The sequence below is a fragment of the Procambarus clarkii genome, chromosome 56 (assembly GCF_040958095.1).
Source record: "Procambarus clarkii isolate CNS0578487 chromosome 56, FALCON_Pclarkii_2.0, whole genome shotgun sequence".
Classification (NCBI taxonomy): Eukaryota; Metazoa; Arthropoda; class Malacostraca; order Decapoda; family Cambaridae; genus Procambarus; species Procambarus clarkii.
In genome coordinates this window covers 21,575,622-21,590,194 of record NC_091205.1, presented here as the reverse complement: position 1 = coordinate 21,590,194, position 14,573 = coordinate 21,575,622, and the positions used below count along the sequence as shown (strand labels likewise).

Sequence of the window (14,573 nt, the reverse complement as noted above, 5' to 3'; positions counted from 1 at the left end):
ATATGACATATATATATATATATATATATATATATATATATATATATGTTTTGTACACGAATGCTCAAACAATGATTTAAGATTTAAGTGCTAGTCCCATATTGTTAATTTGCATCACTAGTGTACCTGCATATTCCTTGGTCCACTTGTATGGCGTCTCTATGTAGGTGGCGATGCACTTGAAGAGGTACAAGTACTGGTCCTGTGGAGTACAAAAACATATAGAGGTCCTGTGTGATACAAGAACAAGTACAGGACCTGTGTGGTACAGCAATAGGTACAGATCCTCTTAGAATTCATGAATGATTGCGGTAATATGTTTTGGAACAAACTTACAGCAAAGTTAGGTCACAAAACTGAGAATATTCTGTTGAAATCAGTTGATAGTGGACCAGGTGAAGGAAAATACTCGTTGTAATCAATCCACGTGGTTGCCCACTACGCTAACGTGGTACTCACTCAACTCATGGTTACCTATGACATGACAACACTAACTACAAAGCTAGTTTAAGCTAGAGGGAGATGAAGGGAGTCCCAAGGATTTATATACTAGTAGTGCCCTCACCAACACTAACTTGCACGCAGACATCCCACACCAACACATACACACAAACACACACAAACATGTACATTAGCCCCAACAAACAAAAACACAAGCATAAACACTATCACACCCACAAACACACCCACCAGCACCAACACAGCCAGCAGACACACACACACAAACACCCACATTCAAACACACCAACACACACTCACCAACGCCTGGACCATATGTGGACGATACTGTCTCATATCGAGCACCATCTGTTTAATGTTAATGACGTCCCCGATCCTGTTGCTGTCAACACCGTCCATCAAATTCCACAGTGTTATGAAGGTCCCCGTCCGGCCCACGCCAGCACTGAATGGACGGGAACAGCAGTCAGATTCACATTGTATAATTGCCAAGGAAACAATACACATTAATAGTAAATATTGTTGTTTTGCAGGAGACATGAGATAAAGGTCAGTATTAGAGATCTTGATTACTGTTTAATGGTAAGTGCATCGTCGGGGCGCTGGTTTATCTACAGTGCAGGAGGGGAAGGGGGTGGCTTACCTACAGTGCACCAGGAGGTGCTCACCGTTGGTGGGCATGGTCCTTCTAACTTCAGCCATGAAGTCCAACAGGTAGTTGACATTGTCTGGAGCTCCGAAGTCTGGCCAGCCGGTGAAGTGGTACTGTTTCACCAGGCGCTTCTGGTTCCCCTGTGGTCACCAGGTCATTGTCTCATGAAAATAGTCTCACAAAATATACGTTCACTGCTATACGGTGACCATTATATAGAAAATTATCACATATATACACTGTACATTCTCACAGCAAGCAGTTCAGTGATTTGACACCCGTTATCTGTATATGTTCAGTGCCAGGTATACACAGATGCACTGTGTGACACAGTGTATATATATATCAAGGAATCACATTTAACGTAATCCACAGTACATTTCCACAGCAGTACGAACGCTGATACATGAATTTATATTCACAACAATAAAATGACAGTCAGAACTGTAATGTTCACAGCAGACACGGACTTACGCGACCCTCTGGGAGCGAACACTTACTAAAGACACCTCGAGGAGGCGAATTGCGTGGTTCACTCTGCTCTCCTCGTTATGGTTGCGGATGGTGAACTTTCCGGCTGTGATGAAAGGTTCAGACACCCTCGGCCAGTACTGGGCGCACTTATCCTGCAGCACACACACACCAAGATCAATATGTCTCGACGCCTCACAAGCTACGCCCATCCACCTCTTTATTCACGACGCAATAAAAGTCTACATCAATTAGAAACCATGCTAAAATATCACACACAATCACACTAACGTGATGCATCAAATGAACAAATCCACAAGGGCCGTGACGAGGATTCGAACCTGCGTCGTTCATGCCTGGATTTGTTCATGCTAAAATACGTCCATTGATGTGATAATCTCTGATAATCTAGTAGCTTGACGCCCCCTGCCCTTCTAGAGTGAGTACCATGATTCACACTGACTCACCCTGCCCTTCTAGAGTGAGTACCATGATTCACACTGACTCACCCTGCCCTTCTAGAGTGAGTACCATGATTCACACTGACTCACCCTGCCCTTCTAGAGTGAATACCATGATTCACACTGACTCACCCTGCCCTTATAGAGTGAGTACCATGATTCACACTGACTCACCCTGCCCTTCTAGAGTGAGTACCATGATTCACACTGACTCACCCTGCCCTTCTCCAAGAGGTTAGTGAGCATGACGATGACATAGACACGCTGCTCCCACACCATCCTCCAGAAGTCGGCCGTGGTGCTGGGCATGGGGCCCTGAGCTGCTATGAAGAACTGCTTCTGATCTATATCCTGAGGCAGGAGGAGGAGTCTGAGATAAGAGTGCACTCTTAATGATACAAAACTCGTGCTTATAGTTAAGAAAAGAGTTTCTAAATGGTGTGGAAATCAATTGAATTTGTTATTAATATATGTCAAGTTAGAGTGATTTCTTGGTGTATCTGAAGCGTATTGTTGGTGAACTACATTATCTACACTAGAATTCATGCGGGTGATATGTAAAGTTTAGATTGGCTTCAGTAGAAGCCTCCAGACTTCCTGTGGATTAAGTAGAATCCCAGATGATTAATGAAGATTATGCCAGCCAAGAGGTGGCACGGGCATGAATAGTCCGTAGAATCGTTGTTGTTATTTTAGATCCAGCTACTGGGAACAAAACGTTCCAAGTAGCACGGGCTATGGTGAGCCCGTAGTGGACTTACCTGGCACAGGAGCGGGGCAAGAAGCACGGGCTATGGTGAGCCCGGGCTGTGGGCCGTAGAGTCGTTTGTTGTTGTTAAAGATTTAGCTACTCAGGTCGAAGTGTCCATGTAGCACGGGCTATGGTGAGCCCGTAGAGTTCCAGGTTGTATAACTTATATCATGTCGTGGTAATAGGGTGAGGTACGGGGTTAAAAGTAACTTGATCGCTGGATCGAGTCACCTCATTGTTCCAGTTTGACTTTGTCTCATTATTACTGGTGTTGACTTTGTTTAACAAGTGTTACTAATAACATTGTACTTGCCTTCATGTAACTTGCGTTGATGTAATCTGATCCTGGCTTCTCTAGTACGGATAAATTTACTCTTGCGTTGTCATCTGTGGCAGGCAAATGTTGGATTAATAACAATCACCTGGCTCCATTGGATTAATAAAACACACACACACACAAAAAGGAAGATAACTGTCGCAACACATGCATATATAAACAGTAAAAACTCCCGCTCAACCCCATAAACACACAAACATACGAACGTTACCAATTTTTATCCTGCAAGTAATCCCGTCGTTCTTCAAGGATACATATAGGATCCAACTCTGATTTTATGAAGAGTATCGATACTTTTCGAGACACACACGATCCTATCTTGACCAGGATTCTTGACTCTATAGTCATGGTGCACTTAGAACCTCTTCTCATACAAGTAAACATCTTTCAGATATAAATATCTCTACAGTATAACAGTGTATATATGTATGTGACCTGGCAAGCTTGACGGGGGAGGATTCGTAGCAATGGGATCCTCCAGTCTTTTCTTAACTATATCATGTATCATTCAGCAAAAATATTTTCTTCTAATATATCAACTTCTGGTAATCCAGGGACGCGAGTTATATCACACAACATTACCTAAATATTTTGTTTCATAGTAACATTAGGCTACTGTGATTTCAATGTGCTCTAATCGAGTAATATTTGCCAGTAGTGAGATTCAAAGCCAGTAATCATCATTTCTGTATCAGTTTTGAAAATAGCTACCCCCCAGAAATACTAGTTTGCTTTTAATCAGGAGTTAATCATTCTGACGTACAGTGGGATTAAAATAATCCGGTTTCACAGTGGAATGCAGTCACGTGATCAGGTGAGTCACGTGACTCATTATGGGTTTTGTTTACCATTCAAAATAATTTCCTTTATATTTCAACACTTAATATTCATTAAAAATTTAAATCCATTATTTTAAGCTTTCAAGAATGATATAAATAAGAATGCCATGATGTAGAAACTCTACAAGAACAGATGATCGCAGAATACAATCCCTGTTGTATACTGTAGGACCCTGTTCTATTGTATGTTTTAAGGGTGTAACAAGAACTGTAATAGACTAGCCATAAATCTAACTAGTCCTATGTCTACCAATCTAAATCCTAGGCCAGATATAGAATATTATATATATATATATATATATATATATATATATATATATATATATATATATATATATATATATATATATATATATATATATATATATATATATATATATATATATAGGGCTCCGTGCTGGTGCCCAATCTAATTTGTATGCGTTTCTCGCACACACACTCTGGCATAGGTAATGGAGTTCTCCGCCAGGTTGTGGTATTTTTAATACTTCGTGGCCCAATGGGTTACGTCACGCATCTGGGGGGTGATCCAGAACGTTGGTTCGATTCCCCTCCTGCCCGCTTCCAAAGATTTCCTCATAGATACATTACGTTACTGGGATTTAATTGATATAACAGAGCGTGAAGTTGTTTGAGTGCAAGACGCCATATTCTGTACCCACTGATATTATCATGTATGGGTGAGAGGTTGAGGGAGAGACGAAGTCAGAAGTAACTTACAAGGAAAGATGTTCTTGAAGCGGTTCTTCATCCTGTTGTAATCCCTGTTGGCGGTGGTGGCCTCGTTGTGAGGACTCAACTGCTGAATACTGGCGAACTCTTCCTCCAGCCCTCGCTCGGTGTCGCTCTCCAGGTACTGCAGGAGAGGATAAGGAGGCGTAGGAGTGATGCTGAGTGCTGTGTGGCTGGCTTATGGCTACCTGGGCAGCTGGGTGCTAGGCTGGTTGCCTAGGAAAATGAGTGGGTGGGGCTGGCTACCTTGGAGGATGGTTGGCTACTTAAATTTAAGCTGGCTGTTCATATTGATAGTTAGCCTTCTGGCTACCCCAATTGGACTGACAACCTAGGAGGGTCCTGTATTATTCTTTGACTGCCGTTTGAATGGAGAGGTGACAGGACGTCTGGGTAGTTAGATAGTGGGAATACAGGGGCGCCTTGGCTGGACAGCGGTTGATAAATGAATCATATATCGAAATAATTTCAAAGCTGCAGCCTCTGCGTCTATATTCCCGAAGCTTCATTCATGCCAATCACAGCATTTTACAGATCAATCCGTACTTTAACTCGCCCATAACAATTATTATCACCAAGTAAACAAATCCCAATGACAATTGTCTTCCCCTAAAATCCTTCAATGGCACCACAAGATGCCATTCATCTCCCCCGGCTGCTCTTTCTTCACTAGAAAGGTCGCATGTTTCTGTCTTCGTTAACGAGACAAATATCCACACGTGGAAAAGTACACAGATAACTTACTCGTATGTATTTGCGGAGGTCGGTCTTCTTGATGTCACCGTCGGAAGCTCTGACCACCGCGGGCATCATGGGCATGGGTATGGCTGACCTCCTGCTGGGGTAGACGTCGGTGGCTCAGCACACTCTTTTTAATGCTCATTATAAGGGCTCAATATCATATTTGTGTGTGTGTGTGTGTGTGTATTGACGTGTAAAAAAATACAATAAACACCTACCAGATGAGGTAAACTCACACGTAATGCGTGCAGATAATGATATACTGATGTGAAGGCTATTTCTTATTATACTGGAATTTTTGCACCTTAAAAAGACAGAAAATACAGCCAGGACAGTGGACAGGTAATCTTTTAATGGACTCCAGGAGGAAAGAGTTTACCGAGAGGGATGAACGCAAGAGAAGAGAGACAGCAAGGGGCCATAACAGGAGACAGTAAAGGGGACCATGAACAACAGGGAACTATGACATTTGGGATAAAAAGTCTGATTATTTAGACAAAATAACTTTACACTAAAATTACCTCTTTGGGTATAAAAGTTATCATTAATAAACTAAAAATTTGTTTGTATACAAAATCCTTCACTACCACAGCCAGATAACAAGGAACCTTCACTAAGTTACAATTGGAACAAAATACTAAAACAGGTTCGGTTAAATAAGGTTTAATGAAATTATAATATTAATTAATTGTTGAATTAATTCTTGTTCCCTCTACTAGATCCTGAACTATGTTGAAATATTTATATAAACAAATTCTAGCTAGTTTTGTATTTATAATACATAATTTAGATTTGATGTATCAGAGCTAAGACAAGAGAAAATGGTAGAATTTAAGCAGTTGTGACGAGATAACATCATTACGTGTGCTTGGAGCTGTCATCCTTGCCCTTCAGTCTCCTCCTGTAGACGACAGCAGCGACGGCGGCAGACACCAGCAGAAGGCCTCCCACGACGCCCCCCGCCACGGCTCCAGCACTCACGCCCTTCAGGGTCGTCACTGGTATTGATATAGAATCCCCCCAGCCTGCCCCCGTCCTCGCCTGGAGGAGGAAGAGACAGAGCCTAGTCATGACCACGACTTCGCTTGACACCTTTTGTAGACACCAGAGAAATATATTTGTAACCGATACAGGTAACTGAAAATGAATTATAGTAACTATTCAATGGGCATTTCTGAATTTATTGTTGCTTATACCAACTGAGTGACAGCTGTATCGTATTAACATACCTTCAGAGAAACATTGAACTGCGACTTTCGATGGAGGTTTGAGATGGTGTAGGTGGTGGTGTTGGCGGTGAGGTTGGTGAGGCCGCCGTCCCAGGCCAGCTGGTAGTCTGTCACGACACCGTTCTTCTCCTCGGGTCCAGCCCAGGTTAACGTCACGGTTTTAGTGCTGGATGAGGTTTGGTTGATCTCTGCTGGCTTCCCGGGGGCTGTCATGAGGAAAAAAACAGTAAACATTTTGTTGAAAATAAGCAATTATAAATAAAATTAATGAATAAATAAATAAATGGAAACCTAATTAATGGCTTATTCCTTAATTTTCCTAATGTTTACTACTGTACAATAGTTCTAGAACCTCATCCGTTTAATAACAGATACATAATGAAAGAATTAGTAGAAAAAAATTACTCAACAAGTGTTCAGGGAGAACGTATAAAATGAAAAAAAGTTGTCTTTGAATACCCTTTATTCTCTTCTCCAAGGCTATGGATCCCCACCTATGAATATAGGTCCTCCCTACCTCTTTGAATATAAGGGAGCCACCAGAGCTGGTACGCCTATATTCAAAGAACTCATATTTTTTTGCACACAGCCATATGGGTAAGGATTGCAGTTTTTATTTTATTAAAATTAAAATTCCGTTTATCAACTCCTCGCTGAGATTCATACAGCATATTATTAATACATGATGGTTAGATATTATGTTTTAAGTAGATTATGTATTTATGAGGACACTGAAGTGATGATATGGTTACAGTGATGAAGGGAAAGTGGTGAAGTGTAGGGTAGTAAGACTCTACCAGTAAACTAAGACTCACCATCCTCCAGGGTAGTAGAGGAGCAGCAGTCCCACGCACCAACAATGTCATTAACGACCACTGCTGCTACACACACAGTGTAGGTCGTCCACGGTGTTAAGTCACCCAGGTCTGCATATGTTGTTTGAAGTTCTTTAGAGTCGTGGCGGGTGTCGTCGGACCAGAGGACGTCCCCGGTATAGTCTACCTTGTACCTGTTTACTGTACACTGTGTGTCGGCTGGAGACCAGGTGACAGTGAGCTGGCGAGGAGAGTCGACCTTCTTACAAGTCACTGGCGGTGATGGCGGGGCTGTGGAACCATGGACAAGTTACTGCTTTAGTGAATTATTTAATACTCTGAGTGTGTGTGTGTAACTTTAATATCCATGAGATTAATGTTTATCTTCACTCAATGGTCATGACAATGTTTCGGAATAATGTTTTTTCCCGTTTTTCAGAATGTGTTTATATAATATTATTATTGTTGTGATTGTTTTTGCCATTCTTATTAATTTAGTATTATAATAGTTTTCAACACTCTGAATTAACTATGTACACTGATGTTGTATTATGACTAAATATAAATTTTTTAATATTTAAAAAAATAGCGTGTGACAAAATTACTTGTGTGATCCAGTTCAGAGAATCATAGTATTTAATGTTTTTTTTATTTATTCGAGAATGATACGCCATATAGGTTAAAAAAAAATACCCCTAAGTTGCTAACAATATGTACGACATTTCGGCATTGTACACTTACCAGCTGCATCCGTAGTGTTGATAATGTTAAACTGTTTCCCGTAACCCTTGATAGTGGCGGCCGTCACAGTAACGGTGTAGTTGACACAAGACTTAAGTCTCGTGATGTTGTACTGTGTTATGCTGCCGTCCACAGTATCCTCCGTACCATTACCATTGTCCGGTGGGCTCCAGGCGACACTGTAGTTGGTTATGATTCCTCTGGGCTCCTCTGGCGGGCTCCACACCACCAGCAAGGACTCTCCGGTATGGGATTCTATCGTAGTGTTCGAAGGTGACCCCGGCGCTGGGATATAAACAAAGAAATCATGTGTAAATTAGCAAAGAAACAAGTGTGTAATCTATAATGATGTGTAAATAAAAAGGTTAAAAGGACCCACAAAAACTACTCCTTCGTAAGGTATAAAGTTATGTAAACAATAAGTGTATAGGCAGTACGTTCCTGGAATGAAGGAATATCCAGGTAATATTCATTGAATATCCTCAGTTAAAATCCTCTTAATCATCCCACCTTTATGTCACCTCCATTAATCGATATTTTAACTTATGGATCTTTGTCTAGTCAGGTGTAGTTTGGTATATAATCCCAAACCAAACTCTTATGTCATCTATCCCCCAGCATACAGCCCCGCTCATGTGCCAGGTAAGTCCACTACGGGCTCACCATAGCCCGTGCTACTGGCAACATTTTGTTCCGAGTTGCCGAATCTAAAACAACCATATGTCTGTATTTCTTTTTGAGTAAACCAAATTTATTCAAAATGGTATTGGTTTCAACTTCCAGATTTCTGACAACATCAGAACAATTTATAAGTGACAGAACATTATACAGCATCATAACATTTATCCATTGATTATTTGGTTTATGATCCCTACTAATCATGATTCCTAGATCATCGCAGCCTTCAAATTTCGTAATTTCAAAATTTTCCAGGTGATATTTTCTCATTTTATTATCATAATCTAAGATCAAAATCCTACGTTCTTTTAGCAATAAACATGTACCCAATCATATTGTGTTAGAATCCACAATAAAATACGATGAACCATAGTGACAGAACAATGAGGACGGTAATAGACTGAAATTGTAAAACTTACTTGAAAATCTAAGGAGAGTTCGCGTAGGACTTGACTACCTCGCCCCTGGGAATTGTGAGGTCGTGGAATAAAATTTGCTATTGTGTGGGGATCCACTAATCATCAATCAACGGTGATTGGTTTCATTAAATTGGATTTTAAGCCTACAATACTGGAGGTCTGAATTGCAGATACCTCAAATATAAGGGAAGCTGTTCAAAGATGGGAGTCAATTTAGGATTTATTTGCAGTTTTAGTTATAAGTCCATAAGTCATTTTCGAGCTAAGTTAGGTGTTTCACTCCTCGGGAATTTTTAGTGAACTAAAACCAACTGGCTGGCCAACACACTCAAGTTCCCGAGGAGCCTACTTAATCTAACTACTCCTAGAACATACTGTTGGGGTATGATAACTCTTAAAGAAACGTAGCACTATTGTCTTGATAAAACTATATTATAATGCGTTTGTTGTAAGTATGATCTTTTACATTTTTAGTTATGGCAATTATCTTTTTAATTTTACTGGTGCTATATAGCCATACTGGCTTAGACTATATGATAATTATTTACTTACATATGAAACAGATCAGAGTTATACAGAAGAATGGAACACTCACTGTCTTGGTCGGTTGTACTGTCATTGCAAGACGAAGAGGAATATTTAAATACAGAGATCTGCTCAGATGCAGCAGCCACACAGACGGTGTAACTGGTCCAAGCACTCAGGTGACTGATGGTGAGGGTTGTGTCACTGGTGGTCATCTGGTCCACTAGTTCCCAGGTGCTGGCCAGGTACCAGGTGACGTTGTACCTGGTCACCGGACACAGTGGTCCTGGATCATCCGGCTTTCTCCAGTAGACACTCAGCTTGTCAGACTCGTCGAATACCATGACTGCTCCTAGTAACTTGGGCGGGTCAGGAGCTGGGGACGGAGAAACGTAATGCTACTTCATGTAAAGAGATCAAGAGGCGTTAAATTCATTCATTATTTTTAAAGCAGAACGTTATGATACCTGCGGTCCCTCTTAACACAATCACCAGTCATTGTGGGGAAAATACATCAGTAATCTACAAGTATGTGACTTTGACACCAGATCTTAGTGCATCAGACTGTTTCCACAAGTAATTACAGTGAACTGGTGAGCACAAGTGTCAACAGAGGACATAAGTGGATACTAGGGTCATAGGTGTCGTAAGTGTGTGTATTCTTTCCATAGGTGAGTTACCTAAAGGGAAAGAGAACTTCTAGAAGGGTTGTACTCTTGTATCACACACACACACACACGAGGACCAAGAGGTTCCCAGGCTGTCGCTGGTAGGGAAAAAAATGACGTACTGAGCTGTGAATATACATTTCCCTAGAGTTTTTACCAAGGAAATTCAGTGAGGTATTTGGTGCCGGGTCTCCCAATCCTGAGCACTCCAGTTGCAAACTCTGTGAGCAGGAACTACGGCATGATCTCCCGCACTACATCACTGAATGCCCAGTTATTAGACCTTTCAGACCAGTTGGCATGAGGTACCTGGAGCTTTGCAATTACTTTATTCACTCTCGTATTCTTGAAGATATCCTCACAGTATACCCAAAATTTGCCAGTGCAGGCTATTAAACACATGTCTCTGTATGACTAACCATCCTGCGAGATGGGGACTTGTATTACCACTGCTACCTTATTCAATCTTGTGTTGTTGATATCCTCAAAATGCATCCGGAGTCTGCCAGTGCAGACCGCTTATCACATGCCTCTGTATGACTAACCATCCTGTGTGATGGGGATTTTATAGCATCACCTAGTTAGCTTTTTTGACACACTGTACTCCACTTCATATAGTCTAGGGTAGCTGCACTAATGCAGATGTACCTCATAACTTAATAAAAAAAAAAAAAAAAAAGAGGTATTTGGTAGTGTGATAGTTGGTTTTAAGATGGACCACATCCCAGTTCAGCTCACGAGTGACTGTTGATATATTTCCCTCCCAAGAGGGTTGCCAGCTTATGAATTCTGCTTAAAAAGTGATGCCAGATAATATTACTGGTGAAAACATGATTTACATAAGAAACACGTACTTGAAAACAACGTTATCGTCAGTTGCATATATATATATATGCACATATATATATATATATATATATATATATATATATATATATATATATATATATTATATATATATTATATATATGCGTAAGTATCCACTAGAAAAAATTAAACGAAAATTCCGAACGATTTCATGTTTCAACACTATCAAGGAAATAAAGACATGACATAAGAGTTTGGGATTATATACCCAACTACTGACCAAAGATCCCTAAGTTAAAATATCTATAATGGAACTGACATGATTAAATTTATATTAAATGGGGGTATTCAAAGGATATTAACTGTTGTTTACATAATGCTTTATCAGTCACAAATCTTACCAATTATAAAGTTACCTAATTTATATAATCCTGGAATTACATTAATATTATCTAATTCACTACTTTTTATAAATGAAGATTCAATAATATTTCTTTCAGTAACTGATTTACAATCCACTGTTTTGCATTAATTAGCCTAGTAAATGGAATGATTACAATCTCTTAAATGAACAAATAATACATTAGACAAATAATGCAAATAGTTCAATGTATTATTTCAGGTTCCAGAGGATGAAAGGAAATGTCAGCTTTTTTGGAGAAATGCCCAACAGACCATTCGAACATTATCTAACTCAGTGCAGAGATACAAACCAAATATTTAAACCGAGATTTAACAGCGCAAAAGAATTAACAAAACAACAACATTGGACACAATCTTATCGAAGCTAACATTCACGTCACAAATACTTAATAACCGCCTTAGTAAGACCGAAACGAGTAACACTTAATGGATCAGCCAAAGGTTTAGGGATCGTGTAAGAATATCTCCGCAAAAAGAAAAAAGGGAAAAGAAAACCTGTTTACCACGAACCTAGAGAAAGGTTATCGGTAGGCCACCAGACTAGTCCCAGAACTGAGAGATATGAATTACAAGAAATCACTAGAGGAACTAACTACACGTCACTAGAAGAGAGAAGAAACAGAGGATATATGATCACGATATCCAAAATACTGATGGGATTTGAAGAACAGACGAGTAAATAATATTTGACATAGGAAGGATACGAACAAGGTGGTTCAGGGTAAGGACTAAATTCGCAGATGAACCACAACGATATAAGAAAGAATATCTTCTTAGTCTGATCTAAAGAAATGGAATGAACTATGTGTTAAAGAGCTGATGTAGACTCTATACACAGATTCAAACGTTATTTTAGCAGAACACAATGGTTCGGAAATCTGTCCACAAATCATTTGAAGGTTGAGGGGCAGTACCCAGTAGGAAGTCACACTGCTGACTGTATAGAGAGGATAGGACATTTATGTGAGCACTCATTCACACACAAAAAATGAGTGCAAAAATTCTGAGAAGAATCAAGACGGATGAAGATAGACAGAGACTACAGGATGATCTGGACAAACTGGAGGAATGGTCTAGAAAATGGCTGCTAAAGTTCAACTCAGGAAAGTGTAAGGTAAGGAAATTAGGCGAAGGGAGCAGGAGGCTGAACACAAGGTACCATCTGGGAGGTGAAATCCTACAAGAGTCAAATAGAGAGAAAGATCTGGAGGTTGATATCACACCGAACCTGTCCCCAGAGGCCCACATCAAAAGGATATCATCAGCGGCATATGCTAGACTGGCCAACATAAGAACTGCCTTTAGAAACTTGTGTAAGGAATCGTTCAGGACCCCGTATGTCACTTATGTCAGACCAATCCTGGAATATGCAGCTCCAGCCTGGAGTCCATACCTAGTTAAACACAAGACAAAGTTAGAGAAGATTCAGCGGTATGCCACCAGGCTCGTCCCGGAACTGAGAGGTATGAGCTACGAGAAAAGCTAAAGGAGCTGAACCTCACGTCCCTGGAAAACAGAAGAGTAAGGGAAACAGAAGAGTAAGGGGAGACATGATGACCACCTACAAAATTCTCAGGGGAATTGGCAGGGTGGACAAAGACAAACTCTTCAGCACGGGTGGGACACGAACAAGGGGACACAGGTAGAAACTTAGTACCCAAATGAGCCACAGAGACGTTAGAAAGAATTTTTTCAGTGTCAGTAGTTAATAAATGGAATGCATTAGGAAGTGATGTGGTGGAAGCTGACTCCATACACAGTTTCAAATGTAGATATGATAGAGCTCAGTAGGCTCAGGAATCTGTACACCAGTTGATTGACAGTTGAGAGGCGGGATCAAAGAGACATAGCTCAACCCACGCAAGCACAATTAGGTGAATTTAATTAGGTGAGTACAAAGCCATACACACAAAAACACACACACAAGCTAATGAAATGATCACACTCACCAATACTGTCTGTTGCACCACTCTCTGATGCCACTTCACCAAGGCCTTTGCTTGTAGCAGCCGCGACGGTGACGGTGTAGCTGGTACAGGCAGCCAGGTCGGTGATGGTGTGGCTGGTGGTGGTGGCGGTGTCACTCTTGTCTGTACCATTCACAGTCCACTTGACAGTATAATAAGGGATTTCACATTTGAAGTTAGTTGGAGGATCCCACGTGACTCTCAGTGATGATTCAGATAATGGGACCAGTGGGCTCATGTCCACTGGACCCGGGGCTGTTGGTAATGGGAACATCATTAGTTGAATTATATAATAATTATTATATATGGCTACAAACACTCAAAAATGCTTTTAACATTATACTGTATACAATTGAACCATTTACACAAAGAAAAAACAGCAGGAATTAAATATATATTTTTTTGTAATTGACGGAATACTCCCTATAAAATATTTATGTTAATATTACATGTAACATCAATGTTAGATTAGATAATCGCTGTTTCTGGTAGCATCAACTGAAGCATAGACGCCCTGGTAATACCAGCTGAGGACATTACGTTTGCAATGTCTGGCTGGTAAGGCAACATGTGCCAGAGAGGAGTACAGGTAACCCGTTGCAGTACCAACGTCTGCAGTCAGCAAGCGCCCGAACAGAAATTTGATAATTCTTTAACCTCACGTCAAGGTCGTAGTCAGAACTGGAGGTATTACCACCCTCCCAGCTGCTCGATCAGGGTCATAATGACAGATTTATTAAATTATTTATTAAAAGTCATTTTATTAAATGACAGATTATGACACTGACAAATGCATCACTGAAACAAATGCAACACGAAGGTCTGACAAATTGCAGGCGTATATATTATTATTTAAAG

At 40.4% G+C, this 14,573-nt stretch overlaps 1 protein-coding gene across 8 annotated transcripts in view; it reads right to left on the bottom strand.

Annotated features, from left to right (window-relative positions):
• LOC123770706 (receptor-type tyrosine-protein phosphatase H-like) overlaps positions 1-14,573 on the bottom strand; it is a 46,148-nt gene that overhangs the window by 2,000 nt on the left and 29,575 nt on the right. For 3 of the 8 annotated variants that reach the window (XM_069305842.1, XM_069305841.1, XM_069305840.1), the window contains exons 5-18: positions 13,698-13,970; positions 9,921-10,226; positions 8,229-8,513; positions 7,488-7,778; positions 6,673-6,878; positions 6,306-6,484; positions 5,447-5,540; positions 4,691-4,826; positions 3,108-3,181; positions 2,260-2,394; positions 1,612-1,737; positions 1,103-1,251; positions 760-904; positions 127-202 (exon numbers count right to left, since the gene is read on the bottom strand). In XM_069305842.1, coding sequence (XP_069161943.1) covers positions 127-202; positions 760-904; positions 1,103-1,251; positions 1,612-1,737; positions 2,260-2,394; positions 3,108-3,181; positions 4,691-4,826; positions 5,447-5,540; positions 6,306-6,484; positions 6,673-6,878; positions 7,488-7,778; positions 8,229-8,513; positions 9,921-10,226; positions 13,698-13,970 — 2,475 coding nt within the window. The remainder of the gene's footprint in view (positions 1-126; positions 203-759; positions 905-1,102; positions 1,252-1,611; positions 1,738-2,259; positions 2,395-3,107; positions 3,182-4,690; positions 4,827-5,446; positions 5,541-6,305; positions 6,485-6,672; positions 6,879-7,487; positions 7,779-8,228; positions 8,514-9,920; positions 10,227-13,697; positions 13,971-14,573) is intronic. The other 5 variants (XM_069305846.1, XM_069305844.1, XM_069305843.1 and 2 more) reach the window with 5 other exon arrangements.